The sequence below is a fragment of the Eschscholzia californica genome, unplaced genomic scaffold, assembly GCF_041429995.1.
Source record: "Eschscholzia californica isolate CP2 unplaced genomic scaffold, dmEscCali1.0.p SCAF_6, whole genome shotgun sequence".
In the NCBI taxonomy this organism is placed as follows: Eukaryota; Viridiplantae; Streptophyta; class Magnoliopsida; order Ranunculales; family Papaveraceae; genus Eschscholzia; species Eschscholzia californica.
In genome coordinates, this window is record NW_028238483.1 from 18,447,033 (window position 1) to 18,470,661 (window position 23,629).

The following is a 23,629-nucleotide window of genomic DNA, read 5'->3' on the forward strand; positions in this document are numbered from 1 at the left end:
GGTTCCTGATAGTGACGGTGGTTTCCTCGCAGTGGCGGCGGTCTTTCAGTGGTGGTGGCGATTTTCCGATGATGGCAGCAGTGGTTCTCTTGTTTGGAAGCAATTTATGTTCTGATACAATAAATTTTATGACCTTTAGGGTCTTTTTATTCTCGATCTTGATGATCTTTTCATTTTACGACATTTAGGGGCTTTTCATTTAGTCTTTGTCTTGTTATTTTTTCCCTTCACGAGGCACTTTACGTCTGAAAGTTCTGTGTAGAACTTTACTTATGTAACTCTCATGTAGTTCTCAGAAGAATTAAAATTCTCAAACCATGTAATGTTGTGGATTGATTTCTACTTATCAATGTGATTCTGGTTTTACTCAAAAAAGAAAAATGTGTCTACCTCACAGACTTATCAATTTATTATGTTACTTGAGATTGGTCGCGAAAACATTTGAATGTCACTTGCACGAACTTAATATGTAATACATCGTGAATCTGGATTAGTATTATAATTATCATATTAAGGCATCTTGGACCCTAAAGGTCATATAAAGACCCTTAAGGTATGTTCTAGGGGGCATGTGTCCATCTATTCCTAGATTTGTTTTACTTATTGCCTAAATTAAGTAGGATAAATCTTTGTGATAAACTGTTCACACTAAGGCCTGATCTTGTGACCTTATAGGCTTAAGAAGGGAGTGTCCAACCACTGCACCAAAAGGTGGTGGATTGCTATGTGAAGTTAAATTTTAAGTGTTTAGTGGGTATTAGGAAAATGAGGTGCTTTCAGAATTGTTGTTATTTTTCTAATTGAATTTAGGTTCTCCAAAGGGAAATGTTATACTTATTTTTGCCCGTTATCCTCATTGTTATTCACATTTACACTTCAACCTATTTTAACCCTAGCACATTCACTTTTTCTGTACACACATATGTTGTCAAATGCTTTCACCAGTTTCCATTGGTAAGATTCTATACTGAAACTATCAGACAGATGAAATCAATGTGTAACATAAAGAATCAGTCCGATCATACCAACATATAGCAAAGAGGAACATCCGAAGAGAATTTTAATAATCTTCTTTCGTTAACAAGAAAACTGTTGCTATACTTAAACTATAAGGAAGATGAAACCGACGAGTAACATAAGGCATCGGTATAGTTTTACCGACAGATAACAGAGAACAACAATATTTATAGAAAATTTTGATAAGTTTTTGTCGATAAGACAACACCGATATGTTTCATTACATATCGGTAGCTTCTTGTCGACCTCTAATGTAATTTGTCGAACGGGTACCTCTGATAGATTGCTTTTATGAATTTTTGTTGTTTTTCGAGAATAACACCACTTTTATTGAAAAAAAACTCAAAAAGAAGACTCATAGGATGTTTCCATACTTTTTTAGTGGATAATTCTACAGTCCTTATGGTTTTATTTAGATCAAAATAAGAATGTGAAGTTTCTCCCTCTCACATGATTTTTACTGTTAAAACATCAATAAAAAGCTTCAATGATTTGAATATATTCATGGAAGAAGATAATCATTTGATTTCTAGGTCTTTCATCAAAATAGAACGTTTTAAGTGGTGGGTTAGTGAAAAGAAAAATCCTTAGGAATTGGAAGTGGGAGGAGATTCCCCCCCCCCCCCCCCCCCTTGGAAGACCTGCTAGCTTTTGGAACTATACCCAGGACAAACTTTATCTCTACCACAAATTCAACCTAGTCCAGACAATTTGCATCTTGTTCCAACAACTGTTTTAAGCAGGCTTATCAAATTTCGTTAACACTTCTGAAGGCAAGAAAAGTTGGTTCCGACAGAAGTGCGAAGCCAATTGTAACTGGTGGCCTGGTGCTAACATATATCTTTCTCCAATGTTAGATACCACAGTGGGTCGTTAGAACCAACAACCCTCTCACAAGACAGGACTGGGCGAGTTGCCCATGAATTCAACCTGTAAGCTGCCATCTTTTACGAGAAGTCTATATGCACACAAGCTTTTCTTGAATTTCACCCATTCACAACAAGGAGACTTGTAGGACAAACTCAGCTACCTCATCTGATTGTTCAAACTTAGCCTTCAACGGAGTAACTCAGGCGAATTACTCTTATAACTCCGCACCACAAACACTAAAAGCGTATTATATTATGCAGAAAGAAATGCTAGAAATCATATAATCTTAAAACTTGAAGAAACTGAAAAAATTAATTATCCAATACATTTGATGCCCTAGGAAGTTAACACACAATAACATTAAAAAGAAAAGAAAGAATTAATCCCCTTGTTTCCCTGCCAAACCTACACAATTCACAGTAAAAGTGATATTTAATTTAACAACCTAACCATCTTATCTCCATATATTTCCTCTTCTTCTTCTACATTTACATCTACCTTCTATTCGAGCCTTCCAAGTACGAAGGCAGATTATCCCAAGTCTTTCATCAGCCTGAGCTCTGCTCTGAACCACCTAATTTCGATCTATTTAAATATGTAAGTTTGTGTCATGGGTTTCGGAAGAAGTTGCGGATTGATGCAGGGAAAATCATCACCTTTGCAATTGATCTGAACCACCTTGACCGGAGGTGATGCTTGGACCAGCACCATTTTCAGGTGGTGGGGCCGTGCCCCATTCTGACTCTGAAGGCTCAACTACGACAACACCTCCATCAGTTAGCCCCAGGGCAAACTGATTAGCTTCAGATGGATGAGCGGCTATCACAAGCGGATGAACTCTTGTGCTATTTGAGCTGTAAAAGAATATCAAAATTGAAATGATCTTCGAGAGAAAATGCATAAGCTTAGGTAATGATTGTTTATTTCAAACTTAGATCTGAGATATGGCTCGGGATCTGAGTCGACGAGTCAGATTTTAGAAAGCTCATTTCTATATAAAACCTCCCGAGTCCTGACTCGCCTGAATGGCTGACTCAGGTTGATTTTGAGTGGATTTGAGTCGGTCATAATATATGTCTGAATTAAGAGGTCATTGCCTAAAGAAAAACCCAAGTACAAGTTGGCCTTAGACGAGTCAGATCCAGGCATAACCTTAGATTGGTTTGTTTGCCGAAATTACCTGGGACTGGATGATAGATATGCTGTTGGATTGATTCGACACCTCAAGCTGAGTGTGGTTGAGGTAAATACACTCACAGTTCCATCCCCAAAGCTTGCATAAATAGACTGGCTATCACAGGAATATGTAGCATGTGTGATGGGAATACCTGATTCTTGAGGAACCCACTGTTGTCAAGAAAACAAAATATATTAACAAAGACCCACAAAGAGTAGGAGGAAATCATTCTTTGAGATTATATTTCTTATTTGAAGAAAAAACGACAGCTCTAGAGCTCTTTGACTAACTTTCCAAACTTCCATATGTAAGAAAAGAATTGAAGGGAGAAAATAGAGTGAAGTGGAGCCTAGTCCTAAGTTCGACACGGGCTTATGATTAATATGTGGTACTACCAAGGGAAGAACACAGAACATCAAATATAAATTATACTAAGCTTACCTGTTTCAGACATTCTAATTTAGATGCTTCATAAATAGCGATTTGTGTTTCATGGACTACTAGAAAGTGTATCTGATCTTGATGAAATTGAACACGCGTCTCCGCGAGGGGAGCTGACACACGTCCGGTAGGGATCTGCAAGAATTTACTAGCCTGCTTCTCCCATCCATCGGTATTCCACACACAGAGCTGAAAAACAATACAAAACCATTACAGAGCCACTGTAAGAGTTATCATCAACAAATTAAGTTTCGACCTGGTCTGGTGTACATTAGTTCATTTTAATACTAGTAGTGCTCGAGTTTATCTTTCTTAATTATCTCAGAACAAGGTAGCTGGATCAACAAAATGGACTTTTATTTGATTGAGAGAGATAGAGAGAGAATCTTACCTGAGCATCAGCACCAGATGATACAAGCACATTCAATACATTAGAGAAGGCAAGACCTGTTACTCTCTTCTGATGACCTTTAAGTTTGCTTTTGACCTGCAAAGGAACCGGAAAAAGAATTAAATCTCTCTGCAAAGAATGATCTGCCAATTCACATTACAGATTTAACAAGCAGCTCAACTAGATCATGACCTCATCAACTCGGACATTATAGATTTGGATCGATGAGTCTTCCATTCCTATTGCAATAATATTGTTGTCCTGGGGATGGAAAGCAAGAAAAGTTGCTGTCGGAGGAGGGGGCATGAACGTTGTCATTGTCTGCATCATAAATATATAAATTCAATTAATAAAGCAAAAGAATAGAAACAAACAAACAAATACATGACTCGATATTTCACAACTTTACCTTGAACGTCATCATATTGAAGAGGGATATTTTGCCTCCTGATGCTGACATAACATAAGAATCGTTCTTTGAAAGAGCAAAGCAAGGAACAGCATCTTCCGCTTTTGTATCACTTATCTCATTGGTCATTAATATTCCACTTGAAGGTTGCCATAACTGAGGCTGCACATTAGTGGTTGCCTATACAAGGTTGCAGATTTGATTAGTTCAACTCAAGAAAATGAAGACTCATTGAAATGAAAGTTTTCTATCATATGTTAATGAAAAGTGAAAACCTTTCCGGTCGCGTTGCGGTCGTTCTTCTGCCATTTCCATAGCTTGTGAACTGCATTAGATGATAATGCTAACAGAGCAATTCCCGAATTAGTATAAATCAATCTACAAACCTGAAACAACCAAAACAAACAATTTAACACAAATGATAAAATAACATATTTATCATACTAGGATAATTCCTTGAACAGATAATACGCTTAATAGACAAGTTGATGCTTTTAACGGGTTCTCTTAGGATTCAAGATGGTGGAGATCATTCCCTAGTCCATTCCTAACCGACCACAAACAAGACTTAAGCCCTGCCATTGAGCATTCTGGGAACTATAAAAATGACAGAGTTATTATGTCTGTTTCAACCTTTCACTAATTCACTTGCTTCCTTCAATTAAGGAATATACACCAGAAACAAGAACAGAAAAATAACAAACTTGTTGAAACTGGCACTTTTAACAAGAACATAGTTACTACATTTGAGAAGAGAGAGGACTCAATGGCTACAATTATCTTCAGTCTTGTTCTATTAAGATATTTCCAAACCTCTTACGGTTGTATAGACATAGTAAAAACATACCCTTATAGGTAATAAATTATCAGGGAGTCTAATGGAGCGGCATTGAGATGGTTCGTTGATTTCAGTCAACTTCCATATCTTCGGTTTCTCTACTGCCTCGTCAGTAATTCTGGGTTTCACATCTGCCATACTTCGATTTTCTCCACTCTGCAAAGAATTGAAGTCAATTAAAATGGAAAAACACCAAAAAGATTAGATCAACTTAGAATTAAGACATACTTTTCTAGGAGACATACTAGTACAGCAAGTGAAAGATCTAAACAACTTACAAATCCTCCGAGCGCTACCAACTGAGGACCTCGATCTGAATGTGCAACACTTGTTCCGGATATTGCACCGGGAACTCCTAGTGGGTTAATCATTGGCCCCTGCAAGAAAAGTCACTTAACTATTCATATCCAGAATTCCAGATAATGGGCCGAACATTTTTAATAGTCAACTTACCTTTCCAACAGCCTCAGAAGCGCCTCTAGAACCTTCAACAGAATGTAGCAGCCGAAGGCCATCTGTATTTGCTAATACTTTAATAGCATTATCAGTTGACGAAACAGCCAACAACATACCATCCTTGTTGAACCGGATACGAGGGGAGGCCTGGGGATTTAAAAGAAAAGATAAGTTAACCTTTGTCCATGTAACAACTTCTGTGGATATAAATGCGAGCACTTCCTTGAATTCGAGACTTTATAATTTACGGCTCTAATCAACACTTTTACATATCAGTATTATCTTAAATTATATATATATATATATATATATATATATTACAATAAAGCTTATGGTCGGTTATATATTTATCTTATACCCACCATATCAACATTCTCTCAAGAATGGTAGGTTACGGTGATTTGTCCCGACTGACTGATTGCAAGTTCAGAATATAGTAACAGGCATGTCAATAAAGGAGTGGCCAGGGCTACAAGATCATCAAGAGGAAATTACCTGTAATCCACCATCTGCTTCGATGGTTGTCAGGATATTAGGACTATCCATGTCCCATATTTTGATCACGAATTCGTCCCCAACAGCCAAGAATCGATTTTTAGTGGTATCAAACTGGACAACTCCAACAGAGCGCTTCCTGAATCCCTGATATGTTCTCTTTACAGCTCCTTCACTTTCATTCCATTCGACAAGATATGATTCGCCCTCTTTGCTAGTTCCGCATGAGAATAACCTGGAAGAAAGATGATGTGTTTTTATGGAGTGTCACACAATATAACAAATAGCGTTTTCATTATTCTTGAAAGAAAGTTTTGTATACCATCAAATTACAGAACAGAAGGAAATAATTTGCAAACCTTGTGCCATCGGCACTGTATGACATTGTAGTACAACAGTGACCTGGTGCATCATAGTCGACTCTTGACCCCACATTATCATACAACCATGCCTTAATCTTCCCATCAACAGCGGTTGAAAAGATAAACTGAAAGAGAGAGAAGAAGAAACTTAAGCATCCAAGATCTTCAACAAACCACTGGGAACAAATAAAAACTCGACAAACAAGAAATAGGTACCTGAATGTTTTCCTTGTAGTGAGGACAAACAGAGAAAACGGGTGCTTCGTGCCCTTCGAAAGTGTACTGTTTTGTACCAGTTGCTGCATCCCACACCTACAAAAACTCAAGATTGATGTGAGCCCTAGGTTCACAACCTGTAATAAGGGACTTCTATAAGGAAAAATTTGATCATAATTGGTGGAACAGACAACTATACCTTGATAGCCTTATCATCTCCACAAGTTATGATGCACAGTTGTTTGTTTGGGTGAGAGAAAGCAAGATCATTAACAGAACCAACATGAGCATCAATCTGCAATTACAAATTAAATTTAACAAATGCCTCAAGATGAAAAACACAAAATACTAGGACATGGTTCTCCATATAGACACATATTCTTTTCAGTAGTAGACAGAATATAATACTGTTGGAACACCAAATAGAACGACGCAAACCTCCAAATGTTGTCGTACTTCAACCCCACCATGGTAAGAATATACATGCACAATGTGTTTACTATATGCAACACCTGAGATAGGGACGTACAAAATTGTAAGTAGCAACATAAACACTAATCAAGCGTTTCATACTTAAAAAAGTATCCCACAATAGAATTTTTACATATAAAATGAAAATTAATCGAGTCAACATGTGTAGACATTATCTCAGTATTTAAACAGCGAACTTACCTAGAAGAGTACCATCAGGACTCCACATTACACGGTTAACAGATATAGCAGGGTCCTTGGACAAAGCTGCCTATTCAAAATATCAAACAAAAACTAAATTAGTGTCATCTTGGAAACTCGTAACTAAGAGAAACACAACAAGCCAACAACACAACATGATTTTTAGAATATGAAACAGATACCTGCAAAGGCACTGAGCATGTCCCACTGTCCCAAAGCTTGAAATTCCTGTGAGCAAGCTTCTCTCGGCTACCTAACTCCCATATTGCAATATCACCATTACCTGTTCCAACTGAAAATCCAAGGCCACAAATCATCAGTAGATTTTTTTTTTTTTGAAAAGATGAATGACTATATCAAAGCCACAAATCATTACGTAGGAAGAAACATAGAAGTCAACATTCTTCCTCTTATAGCCTACACAAAGACACAACAGCGAAGCAGAAAGAGAACTAAATGAAAATATGTAATAGCTTACCGAGAAGTACTGTCTGCTGCACCGGATGAAAATCCATGCTCTTGATAGTGGAGCCTTGATGTAGAGTCATAACAACATTTTTCGGTAATTCATCAGATGAGTATAAGCTCTGAGCATGACTTGGGCCAGGATATGCAATTGGTAAAATGTTAACTTGCAGATTATTGACCTGCATAGAACATAAATTAGAACAAGTTAAAGTGAAGCAACAAATGCTGTAAAAGAAAGCATAATTTTACAACAAATATTAAGGAAGGGAAAAACAAACTTCCACTTAAACATTTTTAGTACCTCATCTGACATTCCCATTGGCCTTGTTCTCTTCAAAACATGTTCGGAATCTGCTGTTTGATAATCCATGGCAGGGTTGTTTGTAGGAGTCCTTGGACGCTTGAGAATAGCTGCTGTTGTGATTAATCAATAACACCCAACATTACAACATGAAAATGGTGGTTCCAGCGGATTCATATCTAATAGATCTTATGAAATTGTAAATGAAGGACTCAAGGAAAATCAGTTTGTATAGTATCCATAAATTCTATTAACAAAGGTTACTTTGAGGTGGAAATAATGAGCAGTATAGTAAGAGTACCTGCATTGCTTGGAGCACCTAAGCCCATCGGCCCAGCAGAAACTGCAGGGTGTGGTACAGCAGAGGGATTCATCCACCCTGCAATTGGTGTCGGTAGAGGAGCTTGGACCGGCTGAAATGTCTGCAAGCCAAACCAAATTCAATTTTCTTGACCACTAGTCTAATTTTTTTCCCATTTGGTAGAGTGGTTGAATTTCACTTACTCCATGTGGTGCACCCAGAGGTGGGAAACTCCCCGCTGCTTTTGGCATACCACCCATTAGCGGACTGGTGGTGGCCGGGGATGGAGCTCGAGCACCATTTGGTTGTCCACATGTATGGTCCACAAAGAGGGTCTTGATGTCAGGATTTGGCCTTGGATTTTTACAAAGTTGATGTTGCCAATTTAAACTGCAATTCAAATTAAGAGGCTGAAGACTACTAGTATCCATCAACAACTAAACGTACCTCTTTTTCATATGCTGCATTTATTAGTGAAACCCCGAAAGGATTTGGGAACATAACTTAGATAGATGCCACATGCTTGTAACACTAATTACGAGCCAATATCAAGTACGACGAATAAAAAAACATTTATATGTTTTATAAGAGGTAAAGATTTCTTTAAACTAAAAGACATAACAAATAAACACTTTAAGTAAAGCACAAAATTATAAGGAAAAAATGCAAGATTCTAAAAACGGATACATATAAGATTTGATGGACTCGAAGCACGTGACGAAAGAGTTCTTTCTTATCTTCTCCGATGCATCTATGCATTTTCTTAAAATTGTTCAGTACTTGTTATTATAGTTACGAAATCAAAATCTCTTTTTTTCCATATGGTTGATAACATTGTAATGATAACAGTATGTTACTTTTTATTGACAACAACAGAGCTAAAATTATTATTAATGTGATGCAACCGGAGTTACCTCTGATTGATTAGAGTTCGTAACCTCGAGTTTCTCAAGGTAGGAAACTGAAGCTTATCCCTGAACAGAGGATTCGCCTCAATCAGCTTCTTGAGCTCGATAAGCATTATGCCTCTGGCAGATTTTGTGTCTCCGTACTTCGATAGCTGCTCATTATCCCTGAAATATTAAAAAGCATAAATGCGGCATATTAGTACGGACAATTAAACATTTACTTCAATAACCAAACTTACAAAAATTTCTTGAATACCTGAAGTTCTCTAGAGTCAAAAGCTGAGTTATTTCCTTGAAAAGATCATCATTAAAAGCCGAGAACACTTTCAAGTCCTTGACTAAGATATCTACAGCTTTCGGACGATCATGCCTAAAATCACAACACAAATAATTCATTTTTCGTCTTCAAAAATGGAACAAACTTGATTATATAAAAAAATTACCACATTTCTGAACAGAAACAAAACCTAAAACAAAGGAAATGAAGAAATTAAACACTTACTTGTCCAAAGCTTCAAGATATTTCTGTTTCCGGATCTCGAAGAAGATCTTCATGGAGTATCTATTGTCATCAACCTTAGTAAATCCAGAGAGATACTTCTCAACCTCATCCCATTCTCCATTATTAACAATATCCTCAAAATACTTCATGTTGAAATAAAACCCTGATTCTTGCTCCAATCTTCAAAAAACACACACAAATAAACCAGAACAAATACTCAATATCATCAAGTAACCATATTTATACACAAATAACACAATAATTTACTTACTTGTGAACAGATTCCTTAAATTTCTCTTCGTCCAGGAACTGAAGTATCAGAAAAACGAGCTCTCTGCTAAGAGAAGACATCTTAGTCTCCTCTCAGATTCTCCTAACCCGCCTTAAAAGATCAAAACCCTAATAGATCGATGCAATTCGAGCAAAAAAAAAGGACAAACTTCTAAATTGGTCGAATTAGGGTTTCAATTTTGAAAAACTGAACTTCCTTAGAAAGCGATCGAACATATAGGTCTTTCTTTAGAAAAGTCAAAACCAAATCGAAGAAAAACAAACAGAAAAATGAAGGATTTTGTAAGAACTAGTTGATTTACTAGACAAAGAAGAAGAATCTGAAACAGATCTATATAAATAGAAGCTAGGAAGAGAAGAAACACAATGAAAAATGAAGAAATCTAAGAAGACGAGCCCTTTTTATTCAGTCTAAAATGTTTTTTCTTATAGAAAGTCATTCAATCTTTTCTATCTTTCTATATAAAGACCTTCTCTCTCTCTACTTTCTCTCTCTAAAAATCCAAGACCTAGAAGTCAGAAGTTTCACTGCAAAATAAAACGGACACAGATTTCTTTGAATAAACCTTAAAGAGTACCGTACACCTTTCGTTCTACATCGTTAGATAAGATAGTTGACCTAAGACTTACTGTACACCTGAGCTGATTCTAATTTTAACTCAACATTAGAAAAAGAGAGATGGATGGATTAGTGAAGTGCGATCTAGATTATAAGCTTATCGAATGTAATGATAAGCGGTCCAACTTATAGTATGATAAGTAAATGTACTTATCATTTTGATAAGTGGGTGTATGGAAATTAAAGAAATTCCTGAATAGGTGCATGTGGTTATCTCAATCAATATTCTGTTTATGGGTTTATGAGATTTTAAGTATACGCCCTGTTATCTCTTACCAAAAGGGCATTTTATGTGATCAGATCATTTGGTGTGTTTTTTAGTTGATATATTTACTAATGTTGAATCCTCTAAATCACACCAAATCTTTGAGATTTGTGGTAAAAAAAAAAAGGGAGATTTAATAATGGGTGATCTCAAAGAGTGTATGTAATCAAAGAGGTTAACTTTTTTTCAGAAAACAATTTGGTAAAGTTAGTAAGTTAATTAGATTTGTAAACGGGTTCTATTCTTTTCTGAAAAAAATCTCTACATTTTTGGCAGAACTAAGCATTTTTTTTGTTTTATGAAGATCTTGTCACCGTATGAAACCAAATATCTCATAATACATAGAATTACTTTACTTTGAAGTGGCGTACAAATTAATGAAATAGATATTGCAGATGATCTAACAAATGGATTTTGCAGATATTTACTAATGTTGAATCCTCTAAATCACACCTTCAAATCTTAGAGATTTGTAGTAAAGAAAAAAGGAGATTTAAGAAAAAGGAGATTTAATAATGTGTGATCTACACGAATGCCATATACAATCAAAGAGATTAATTTTTTCAGGAAAACAATTTTGTCACAATAGCAACTAAGATTTGTGTTTGGCTCTATTCCTTTTAAAAGAAGTAGTACTTTCTATATCTTTGGCAAAACCAAGCATTTTCGTTTTATAAAGATCTTGTCACGGTATGAGACCAAATATTTTATAATATATAGAATTACTTTGAAGTGACGTGAAAGTTAATGAAATAAGCTACTGCAAATAATCTTGCTAATCAATCTACAAAACTTTACCATGTGAGTTTAAACACAAATTGATTTTTTGAGTGAATGTGGATGTGGATATGGATATGTATAACTTTTCTCGAAATAGTGTTCACAGTCATTCTAGTGTAACCTTTTATATTTAAGTCTGTGAAAATGACAACCTATATCATTCCTTTCAAATAAGAAATATTGTTTTTTGGTCCAAAATATATGACGCGAGTAATAAGGAAAAAAAATTTAGCCAAATATATGACGTGAGTAGTGATTGATGCCAAAATCAATCGAGTAAATTGACATACATTACGTCAAAAAAATCTACCTAAACATAATACTTTATTAATAATGATATAAATGCCGTCACAAAATTATGGCATATAATTTAACCTTCATTACCTCTTTGCTTAGTCGAGTTCATTTTCTCTCTCATCCACTTTTGTTCGAACAAACTCCATGATTTGTAACGAAAATGGAGTTCGAAAAACATTCACCAAAACTATGTGTAACACTAAAATATATTCATTTGACAATACACATGGTTGACATTAGTATTAGGGATAAGCAAATATCTACTTAGAACAATTTATTTTTAAGGAAGGCATATCTATTTTTTTTTTCTTTTTCTTTCTGTTCGAAACCATACGATTTGTGATAAGTTCAAAACTGATATACTAAGGATTGGTGTTTCCATCCTTTTTTGATATATAGAAGTTTGAAAATTTGTCTTAAACTTGATGTTAAATGGATTTGTTTAAGATAATAGAGCAATAGATGTTTAAATTAAATCTTTCTTATTTGAGTGTTAGATCAACAAATGTCCAAACATTTTATTTAAATCTTAATTGATCATTTTCAAGGGTTTGGTTTGTGTACCATCTTTACTATAGAAATTAGTCGGTTATACCACTAATGGCGGATTCAAAATTTACGTCGATTGACAATCATGATTAATATATTTCTTATGCCACTGTCCCAAAATAAAATCATATTTGCACTACTTAAACCACTTGAAAAAAAACAAATTATACCCTTGAAAATAACTAATTAAATATTACTTGCCTCCGGAAAAGAAAAAACATCGTATTTAGAGAACAAAATTATCCAAATGCGGATAAAGTATAAACACAATAAATGAACAAAACCTAATCAACCGTTTAAGTTTAACGTTGTATTTATTAATGTTACTGATCTTATTATAACTTTGGAAAAAAGTAAATGAATCTAGGCTCAATAATATTAACATTATATCGTTGGTTAAAGAAGTTAAGCTGAAAAAAATAATAAAAGAAAATAGCACCAAGAAAGAGTTAGAAAATTTCAAAGATAATAGTGGAGCCACAAGCCCACAAAGCCCACAAGCTTCAATGTCTTTGTTTCAACCAACTAACAGTACGTATACTGTAGTAGAACTTGGGCCAAAATCTCACCTTAAGTTCAGAAATGGGGTTCCTCATCAAAAAAAAAAGAGGTTCAGAAATGGGTTGAAGATACCCTCTCGGTAAAAAAAAAAATAAGTAGACGGACGAAATGGTAGAAATAACAAAAGTACCCCTCCATCTTTCTACACTACGCACGAAAAAATGGCATACGGAGAAATAATATATAATGAACAACTATTTAGGTAGTATGATAGTTCATAATGTGTTATGAAAAACACCGTATTTCGAGAGAAAAAAAGAGTTATAAAAACGAATATAATCATTTCAATTAGGAGAGAAACAAATTTTGTGAAACAATATATCAAAATAGCCTTTAGAAGATGGTTTACGTACTACTATAAATGGATAAATGAATTCATTTAATGAAAAAATGGAGTTAATTTTTATACAATGTAGTCGTTATTGTTCTAGATAGAGAAACTTAATGAAATGATGATATACATGATTTTTTTTTATTCAATCTTTCCATTGCTCGATTTTGATATATATAACTGTTATTGTTGCTCGCGAACTGCCCGATCAAGGTGTCAACGAGCTGAGTGAGCAAGGCAATGAAGTTTTTTTATTGTTCGTTACCATTGCAAAGCTGGTCAGTTAGGCCGGATCTAAAGTTTTTTTGCATACACGCTTCTCTGAGGTCTCTCGTAATGGGTTCATTAAACACGTGTTGTTTGTAAGAAGCAATGTGGTCGTCCAAATTTGAGGTACCATCGTACATCTTCAAGTTGGAGAATGAAAACGTATTGGACATTTCTACAAATGTAATGACACCAACGAACGGAGAATCAACTCTGGGGGAGACTTTTTAAGAATGGAGTTGGGACTTCAGTTTTCTGGGTGATCAAAGATCTCATTTATACTAGTCGTTTTTCCATAGCTTGTTCTAAAGGAGTATCTCAATCTGTGGTGGGCAGAAGAACTGATCGACTCGAATAACCTCCCGCCTTTGAGGTATGTGGAGGTTAGGCATCTTCCAGAGTTCAGATCGTTGGTCTCTCGGGAGCGATAACTGTAAATTTTTTAACTTAGTCCCTTATCAACTTGTTTTGAGTTTTTATTTGGGCGCTTTCTTCTTTCAAAAGTTTGGGTCTTTCGCCGCTCTTGCATATCTAGTCGGTCAGAGTAGCAAGCTGAGTCGAGATATTCATTTGAGTGGTGGTAAGACTTTCTTCCACCGCGACGATCTATTCGGTTGTTAGTTGTCACACGATGCACACCAAACTATAGACGGTCAAAGTGTTTACGTTCAAAGAATCGATAGTCAACGGGCCTATGAACGAGGTCAATGGTTCAACGGTCGAAGTCAACAGGTCGGGCTGACAATCGATTTTTCTAATTGCATCTTATATTGCGGACACCTATGACGTCAGCGAAGAGATACACGAACAAGGAGATAGGTCAAGGATCACAAACATTGGGGCACCGAAGTGGTGCCAACTAAAGGGACTTTGTTGGTCTAATTAACGATTTTATATGGAGATTAAGCAAAATAACTAAAGGGAAGACATTATTATCGTCAGAACTTAGTCTGACTTGTACAGTGGTCGGGGCTCGACTCCACGGGGTGGTTTGGTTTGTAAGTGGACATGGATGAAATGCCTCTAGGAGAGAGAAGTTATTAGTGATAAGATGTTCTCGATAGCTCCCTATTGAATGTGAGAATGAGAATCATTCGGATATGCAAATGGAGGACGATGATCCTGCTGGGAGAGAGAACTCGAGTTACAATGTCTGTTGAAGGACAAAGGAATGCTAAACCGAAACCTTTTGCATTTGGATTTCCTTTTTCTGTAGAATTGACTTCCTTATATATGGATAAGGACGAACTTAATGGCGCAAAGTCGGTCTTAGAGGCGTTACAGAGAAACGTTCGTGCGAGGATCGTCTCGTCTTTAAAGACATCAAACCAGAAATGAGGGATAGTTTACGAGAGCATAAAAATCAGAAAATATATGAAGCAATATATGAAGAATAAAAACTGAGAAAGTTCATGACCATATAAATCAGGTATATATGAAGCAAAAAATAAGACACATATATGAAGCATAAAAATCAACACAAAAAAAGAAGAATACACAATATATTATTGTTTCAAACCCTCGATTTTAACTTGAAGATGTAACTGTTTTCAAACCATCAATTTTACCTTGAAGATGTAACTTTCTGGGAGTTTGTCGGTTGTTATAGAACGATGGAGAAGAAGATTAAAGAATGGAGGAGAAGATGAGATGGGAGAAGAAAATTAAAGATATAGTATGTTGGTCAGCTGAGTAAGTAGAGCCGTAGAGGAAACAAAGTGAAATGAGGGATGAAAAGTGAACGTCAGGGTTTTGTTGGCTATTTGATAAGATGACTGGTTGAATTTTATCAATATTGATAGACCCTCGGTTCCAAGAACAATGTCCTTTTGGAACGGTTCTCTACATTACCAAACCAGAAGAAACATCAATACCCTCCATTTGTTTTGTCCTTATAGACACATCAACAAGGACAGTTGTGTAGGAGTGTGCTTGGGCCTTGGAGGGTGATTTAAGAAGGTTACGTCTCTTGCGGTAGGATTGTGAGACGAAGATGCTCGATTTCTACGTCCCATAATTATGATTTTTAATTTTTTTTTTGAAAATTTCTCTCTCTAACATGCTTTTCTCTAAAATGCTTTTAATGCTCTCTCTTTATTTTAACTAAATGGCGTGGAGAGAGTTTACCGAATAAAAAGACTAACTAAAGAGATGATGGAGTATGTTTGAAAAGAGAATCAAACAAATTTATTAGGAATAGATAGAGGACATGAAAGGTAGATGAGAAAAAAAGAGAAAAAGAATAAAGATGGAAGAAGAAAGAAGAATTTTTCTTTTAAAATTGTTGTACCTTCATTTAAAAGTAGTACAATTTATCTTTTTTACATTTTCAAAAGATTTTAGAAAATTTGTTTCTTAAAGAAATGTGTATTCAGAAAATTTGATTAAAATTTTTTATTCTGAAAAATATTGTATTCCTGGAAGCAGTAACTAAAAATTATTTGAGAAGTTTTATAAGAAGCCCCCAATTCTTGTTAACTTGCGAATTCACAAAAATAGTCTACTACAGTGAATTTTGTTGAGGTCGTACCGAATGAAGAAGAAGTATAAAAGGTTTGGTTTTCTTCAAGAGCTTCAAAGAGAAACCCCAAAAGCCCAAAAAATCTCTATTCGTGAGAACAAACCTTCTCTCTAGATCTGTTCTAGAGAGAAAAGAAAAAAAAATTTAGAGAGAGAGAGGAGAGAGAAAATATATATATTTTTTTTAATGTTCGAAGGTCGCCGGTCTCCTTCGCCGGAGAAAATGATGAGGTGGCGAGAAGATGAAGTGGCAGAGAGAACAGATGAGATGGAGGAGAACTTTCAAAAATATGTATACTGTATTCCCCATAAAAATTTATTTCCCAGAGAAATTTCAAAAACATTTGGATTCCCTCGAGAATTTATTCTCCGGAGAATTTTTTTTATTCTCCAAAATCGCGGTCTAAAAAAACTTCCCATATTATTTTTTTTTAGAGTTTCCACCCACTTGTGACTTTTGGATCCCAAGATCCAAGCCGACGGATCGTGAGAGATTAGAGGTGGTTGATGGGAATGGGAGGGACAAAAGTAGCTTTATTGCCACACTTGGATGACCCCTTCTGTTTCGACTATAGTAGTACAGTGACATCAAGGGAGAGATAGAGAGAGGGTTGTGTGAGAAGTGAGAACTCTGAATGACTAAATCGTAACCGTTGAAATCGGTACCATCTGATTCTGCTGATATTGAATAGTAGTAATTGGTTCTGGTAACACGAAAAACTTTCAATCATCACCAGTTCAACTACTTCCACAATCAGGAAGAAGACAAGTCTCTGGTAGATAGAGAGAGAGATGTCGACCTGCGTCTCCGGTGTGCAACTGTTACCTCAGCCACGAAGATCTCCTTCTTCTCACCGTCAATTTGGATATCATCTCCATCACCACCTCCATATCCGCCGTCCTCAGCATCACCACACGACTTCTATATCTTTCCGTTCTATTGCTATCACCAACAAGAAGACGAAGATCTCGTGCTTGAGTAATTCCGATGAAGCAGCAGCTACGGATAAGCCACGCGGTATTCAGATCTATAGTGAGATTGAGAGGTAATTTCAATTACTATTAGTAATTCGACTAAGCTGTATACACAATCATCAACTACTTTTAGTGTTAAAACCTAATTGATAATCTGAATCAATTTCACTTAAAAATGAAAAAATCTGAACTGATTATCTTTTAATTCATTCAACCAGTGAAATCAAAAGAGAAGAAGAAGATAAAGATTGATGGTTTATTGTACTTTTACTTGCAGATTAATTACAGAAACTGCAAAGCAATCCCAAGATGGTTGGAGTGCTTCAGGAGATTGGAGTGAAATTGAGGTCTTTTTGCTATTTTTATTGCTAAATTTGCTTTGGAATCAAGGCTATTCAGGAACAATTCGATTTGATTACAGGAAAATAACTAAAATTTCGCTGCAAGTTTTTTTAATTAACTCAAATTGCGAAATGCATCTGTTGATTCGAATTCATGGTATTGGCATCGAGCCAATTTCCTCAATTTGTATTGCAATAAAGACATCAGGGAAAACAATTACCATCCTTATAACTGAAATTGGACTAAAATCATTATCCCTTTACTGAAATCTCTTAGCTTGTTGATTACAAGGTTTTAGATGTTTAGTCTTGTAGTTTTTGAGTTATTAGTTCTTTTGGAAGCTTGATATAGTTGATTTTACCTGTTTAGACTATCTTGGGTATAAGTGAGTTCAAGTGTATTTTTTTTTCCGTCTCAGGGAGCATGGGTGCTAAAGCCAAAGAACTTAAAACCAACATCAGTTGTTCATTTCGTTGGTGGCGTCTTCGTTGGTGCTGCCCCTCAGCTCACCTACCGTTCTTTTCTGGAGCGTCTTTCAGAGAAGTAAGTAGTTTCTTATGACCATCTTTTGTCAATACATAATACATATATGTATATACATAATATTAAGGTAAGGCACCCCATATATGTATCGTATTCCGAGTACGAGTATGGGTGTTTGATGTGGCAACATAAAAACTCCATTACAGGGACATGCAATACCCATTTATATTTCCTCTCATTATTACTAGGAGTCCAACTAATATGAGAAAACAGCAATATCGTGGTATTTTCAGTTTGACATAACTTTAGTTTATGAGATAGATTTAGAAGAACCATGTAACGAATTTTAAGATTTTCCCTTGCTACCTCTACCCATGTCATTTTCTTTCTACATATCATTCTGATAGAACATTCGACTTGCAAAGGGTGATGCTTTTTCACTTCTGATGTTGTCAGTGCTTGTTTTACATTGCCCAAACCGACTCGATCAATTTTCTTTCACTCCATATTCTGTCAACTTATTGACTATAATAAACCTATAAATAATTAAATGGAAATTGATAAATCTCCAATCAGATGATTCCCATATTATCTCAAATGAGTCAACAGTGGCCATTTTTAGGAGAAGCTTGACATATGATATGTACGTCTTGACTATTGAACGTCTACAGGAATGGACTATACGGACTGCAAGGTTAGATTCAAAATTTACTTATAGTAAGTGGAACAACATGTTTGACATGTCGATTTTTCGGGAGATCTACTCTACTAAAATCAGGACATTTCAAAAAGTTTCCTGTGCATCAACTATGTTACGAATGGAATAGAATGAACTGAAATGGAGAAATTTGGATTGAAATTTTGAAAAAAAAAAAAAAATCATTTACCAAAAATCATCCTTTGACAATATTGACTATTTAGAAAGTTGATGTACAACTAAAGTGGCTTAAGATTTCTATTTAAACTGACAAGTAGATCGTTCATCAGCTGAGTAACGACTAACAAGTATCTCCATATGTGGCCCTGCGAGTTGCGTACTAACAGAGCGAGAGAGAAAAGATTGTCCTTAAACTAATGATCTAACTCCTTTGCTGCTTTAGGGGTATTTTAGTAATCGCCACACCATATGCTAGTGGATTTGATCACTTCTACATTGCGGATGAAGTACAGTTCAAATTTGATAGATGTCTTCGACTTTTACAAGATACTGTGAGTTAAATGTTAGTTGTGCGTAAATCTTCTCATGATTTTTCAAGATATAAGACTAAGTATCTTTGTACAGGTAAATGACCTTCCTACATTTGGTGTTGGCCATTCTTTGGGATCGGTTATCCACCTTCTGATTGGTATGTTCTTTTACTATTACAAACTTCATATTCTTTTCATGGGTTTTCCTTGGTCAAATCAAATTACTCAGTGTGTAATGGTCTCTTCTCTAATTTGGACTTACCAGGTTCAAGGTATGCTGTTCAAAGAAGTGGAAACATATTAATGTCATTTAACAATAAGGTAGCCAAAGACTTTCGGGACTTAATGATAATCACTGAATACTTCCACTTATATTAATAGATCATCATAATTTCTTTTGCTTCAGTTATGTAGAGAAAAACCTAAACTTAAGCACCTCTTATGACCTGTCTTGTAACTGGGTCATTCTTACTATGCAAAGTGTGATAAGTGATAACCATGTAACTGGTGGATGTATGAATACCCTCTTGCTAAATAGCATCTTCTTTATGTGAATAGTTTGAGTTATTAGCAAAATTAAGGTGTTCTTATTTATTCTACAGGAAGCAAGCTTAGCTATTCCCTTATTCTCGCCTGTTATGGTTCCAATGGCGCAAAACTTCGGTCCCATTTTATCTCAGCTGACATCATCTCCTACTGTCCGGATTGGGGTGAGTACCAACATTGTGTTTGGTTGTATCTGCCATATTATGCTCATATTATTGCAGTTCGAATTTGGGTGATGGCATGTGAATAAATGGTGGATATACTTGTGGCAGATCGAGCCAGGGTCTTGGAAATAATTTTTGTAACAAATATCTAGCGTGGTTGAAATTTATGTTTAGCTCAGCCTCGAAGTACCTTTGTTACTTTCCATCTAACACCTGCACATGAATAAATCGTGACCCTGTGAACTGGACAGAAGTCACAAACATGTTAATGGATCAGAACAGATCTTTTCCACGAGTTACAGCAAATTAGACTGAGCTAGTGACATTGCCTCAGGTAGCAGTTGCCAACGTACTAGTAACTAGGAACAGTGGCTTTCTCATCCCTCAATTCATTCTCTCATTCTGATAAGTGGCTTTCTCATCCCTAAATTCATTCTCTCATTCTGATAAGTGGCTCTCTCACCCTCAATTCATTCTGTTATTCTGATAAATGGAGTCTTGCTCCTAGAACTTCTTTGTGAATGTGCAAAATGGAATACACTTTTAGTTATTTATGCGATTTTTTTTTTCAATTTCCTGAATAAGCCAAAGATAGCCCTCTGGCTAAATTCTCTTACTTCTCTACAGCAGTACAGCAAACGCTAAATTCAAATTCTAGCCCTCTCAGACTAAACTCCACTGCAGTTGGGAGACAGTACGTCTACTTATCACTAAATGCTGTGAGAGTGCTAAATGGTGATGAACAAAAGGAGCTTGTTGTTGTGATGTAACATTCTCAATTAATTAGTTTAGGGTTAAAAACTGCTTGGTCGAAATAAAAAATAAATTGATCTTACTGTCATGAGCCATGTGGCTATGTTTTGATGTTCGGTGGTATGTTGTTCATACCTCACCAGTGCTAATGTATGGAGTGACCAGTTGATATATTGCATAGTACATAAAGAATTAACAAATGAAATTTCTTTCTGTCATTAATCTTTTTATAATGAATAAATTTCAGGCAGAAATGGCTATGAAGCAGCTACAGAACCTTAGTCCTCCAATTTTGAAGCAAGTTCTACCTCTAGTTGAACAACTTCCTCCCTTATATATGGATTTAGTGAAAGGCAGAGAGGACTTCATCCCAAAACCAGAAGAAACTCGACGACTGGTATGCAACCTCAATGACTATTTCATCGAAATCCTGGTTTTGTCTATGCTTTTATTATACTTCCCAACGGTAGCCCACACTTAGGGTTGGAAACTGGCAGGTACCTACGGGCTCTAACATCAGTGGGCCGTGTGGGTTGGCTATTAGGGTAGCTGCCAGCAAGAAACTTGGGCAGCTTGGGTTTCGGGTACTCGGTCGTTGGGCAGGTGTCCACGAAAAAATAGAAAAAGAAAAATTCTACAGTATAATTCTCTCTCCAAACCCAAGTTAGGTTGCAGTTTTTCATCAGATTTGTCTAGAACATATACTTGTTATAGATGGACAGATCTATTCATTATTCATGTCGAGGCCAGTGGATTTAGGGTTATTAGATTGCGGGGGCAGAGGGACAGTGGGGAAGTGAGGAGAGTTGATGATAAGGTCCTAGGAAAATCAACTCATGACCTTTGTAGGACTCATGGATCCTAAGTTGGAACTCATGAAAAGTATATTTGTATTACTCTTGGGCAAGAACAAAATCTCTTCTTATATTTTATTCATTTAAATGTTGGTAGTAAATTTAAACGTGGCTATGCCTGCAAATTTTGCAGATAAAGTCGTATTATGGAGTGTCAAGAAATCTTCTAATAAAATTCAAAGATGACACCATAGACGACACTCCAACACTTGCACAAGTTCTAAGTTCAGAATCTGCTGTAAGTTCACTACTGGATATGTCTATCCGTTCACTGCCTGGAGATCATGGACTTCCATTGCAACAGGTGAACTGACGTTCTTGTTTGAATTCAGTGCTTATAAAACAGTCGATAAAATGGAAAGTAACAGCAAATTCTCGAAGACAGCCTCTTACTTTTTTCATTTTGCCTTTCTCTGAAAGAACTCAGTCTTTTAAAGAAAAACTCATTTTTGCCACCTAGTCTTTATTTAGATCATTTTCCCCGTTCGGCTGTTTTATCTTTTACTGAAATATTAATGAACTATAGACAGTGAAGACAGTTCTTTAACCTTATAAGCGTGGTTGAAGAGATACATAAAGTTCATTATAATTTAAATGCCTCAACTGAACTCGTACAATGTGTAACTTGCAGGTTCTCCCAGATGTTCCACCAGCAATGGCAGACGCTGTAAACCGAGGAAGCGAGCTTTTGGCAAACCTAACAGTGGGAACGCCATGGGAAACAGTAGGTAGAGAAGTTGGCAACACATTAGGCGTTGACTCGAATATCCTTCGTGCACGAATCTCAAAGGAAGTTAATCTGCTCGTTGAAGAAACGACATCTTGGATGGCGTCGAATTCAGGTCCAAAACTTCTGAGGCCATGAAATGTTTACGAACCCATTATGGGTAATATCAAGTAATGAAATTGTACAGAATGCATAAAAACCACAGTACCGATGAGGGATTTGTTGTTACAGAAGTAGCTGAATTTACCAGAAATTCTCTAAACATACAAGGAAATGGATAGAAACTCAAAATGGGTACAAATATTAGAATCATACATTCGATAATTTGTGGAGTGAAGTCTTTCTTATTTCAAGAATAGACGTAGGATATTCTCGTAGATATAAATATGTTTTTTTTTTCTACTCATCGTCGATTGGTTTTGAGTAAAGTAACGATAAATTTAACATGATATCACAGTTACGCAAGGAGTCAAAGAACATGTGAAACTAATTCTACAAAAACAAAAGATAATCTCTTAATCTAGAAAATATTGTCTAGGTCTTCAACTTTTTTTTTTTTGTTGAATTCTAGGTCTTCAACTTGGGTGTCCAAAGATTTTGTTTCAAAAGTTGGAGCACCTTACTTCATTAGCAATGGAGCACTAATATTAGCCAATCCTTCTCTTCAACAACCAAAAAAAAAGAAAGCTGATCCTTCCACAATTTTAATGATTCGTTAGGAAGGAAGAATGAGGTCAAGAGAGAAATGAGTTTGTTGCAGAGAGAGCATGAGAAAAAGTTGATGGAATATAGACGTGGCATACATTTATTGGTCTACATAAGCGGCCAATGATAGGTGATTAATTTTAGGGTTAATTCCATTTTGCCCCCCTAAAGATGACCAACTCGCCAAAATGGCCTCTAAAGATGACCAGCTTCCAATATAGCCCCCTTTTGAGTTTTTCCGTTAGTGAATTTTAGTCAACTTTAACGGCTGACGAACTATTTCCTTTTATACCCCTCTTTTAAAAAAATCTACCATATCTCAGTCGACGACCGTCACCTCGCCGACAACGGTCGTCGCCAGAAATAATATAAAATAAAAACATTTTTTTTTTCTTTTTCTGATCTTCCTTTTCCCTCTTTCTCTCTCTTCCTATCTTTCTCAAATTTTGGAGATCTCTCTCTCTATCTTCTCCATCACTCTCTGTGTGTATCTTCTCTTGATGTGAAGATTGATCGTAGTGAGGAAACCCAAAATTATCAACAAGGTTGTAAATCAGATGCCACCAGAAGTGCTTGAGGATCCCTTGA

General features: G+C 35.9%; 2 protein-coding genes across 3 annotated transcripts; one reads left to right on the top strand and one right to left on the bottom strand.

Moving 5' to 3' along the window:
- Positions 1 to 2,154: 2,154 nt before the first annotated feature.
- On the bottom strand, positions 2,155 to 10,842 carry LOC147532167 (topless-related protein 1-like). 2 transcript variants are annotated; one of them, XM_086651198.1, is made up of 25 exons: positions 10,096 to 10,842; positions 9,825 to 10,004; positions 9,579 to 9,692; positions 9,329 to 9,487; positions 8,618 to 8,804; positions 8,415 to 8,535; positions 8,114 to 8,226; positions 7,823 to 7,991; positions 7,527 to 7,636; positions 7,345 to 7,414; positions 7,111 to 7,184; positions 6,872 to 6,967; positions 6,673 to 6,768; positions 6,454 to 6,581; positions 6,095 to 6,329; positions 5,597 to 5,746; positions 5,422 to 5,520; positions 5,153 to 5,299; positions 4,581 to 4,691; positions 4,306 to 4,485; positions 4,089 to 4,217; positions 3,897 to 3,992; positions 3,506 to 3,694; positions 3,068 to 3,234; positions 2,155 to 2,741 (listed from the first exon to the last, which is right to left on the bottom strand). In XM_086651198.1, the coding sequence occupies exons 1-25, from the start codon at positions 10,173 to 10,175 to the stop codon at positions 2,540 to 2,542; spliced, it is 3,402 nt and encodes a 1,133-aa protein (XP_086507324.1). In that variant the 5' UTR covers positions 10,176 to 10,842; the 3' UTR covers positions 2,155 to 2,539. The 2 variants fall into 2 exon arrangements, with proteins under 2 accessions (XP_086507324.1, XP_086507325.1); XM_086651199.1 differs by having other exon boundaries at positions 8,114 to 8,223; positions 10,096 to 10,836.
- A 5,953-nt stretch (positions 10,843 to 16,795) lies between these two features.
- On the top strand, positions 16,796 to 22,660 carry LOC147532168 (Gut esterase (DUF1350)). Its single transcript, XM_086651200.1, has 10 exons — positions 16,796 to 17,350; positions 17,557 to 17,626; positions 18,040 to 18,164; positions 19,205 to 19,313; positions 19,387 to 19,450; positions 19,558 to 19,613; positions 19,895 to 20,002; positions 21,003 to 21,152; positions 21,743 to 21,913; positions 22,241 to 22,660. The coding sequence occupies exons 1-10, from the start codon at positions 17,097 to 17,099 to the stop codon at positions 22,472 to 22,474; spliced, it is 1,341 nt and encodes a 446-aa protein (XP_086507326.1). The 5' UTR covers positions 16,796 to 17,096; the 3' UTR covers positions 22,475 to 22,660.
- Positions 22,661 to 23,629: the final 969 nt, after the last annotated feature.

What these genes read in the sequence shown, in the direction of transcription:
- LOC147532167 (XM_086651198.1), bottom strand. Translation starts at nt 10,175, where the DNA reads ATGTCTTCTCTTAGCAGAGAGCTCGTTTTTCTGATACTTCAGTTCCTG. An exon ending in TCCTGATGGTACTCTTCTAG is followed by an intron (nt 7,185 to 7,344) that starts GTAAGTTCGCTG and finishes TCCCTATCTCAG; the next exon opens with GTGTTGCATATAGTAAACAC. An exon ending in AAGTACGACAACATTTGGAG is followed by an intron (nt 6,968 to 7,110) that starts GTTTGCGTCGTT and finishes TTGTAATTGCAG; the next exon opens with ATTGATGCTCATGTTGGTTC.
- LOC147532168 (XM_086651200.1), top strand. Translation starts at nt 17,097, where the DNA reads ATGTCGACCTGCGTCTCCGGTGTGCAACTGTTACCTCAGCCACGAAGA. An exon ending in CTGGAGCGTCTTTCAGAGAA is followed by an intron (nt 18,165 to 19,204) that starts GTAAGTAGTTTC and finishes TTGCTGCTTTAG; the next exon opens with GGGTATTTTAGTAATCGCCA. An exon ending in TAATGTCATTTAACAATAAG is followed by an intron (nt 19,614 to 19,894) that starts GTAGCCAAAGAC and finishes TTTATTCTACAG; the next exon opens with GAAGCAAGCTTAGCTATTCC.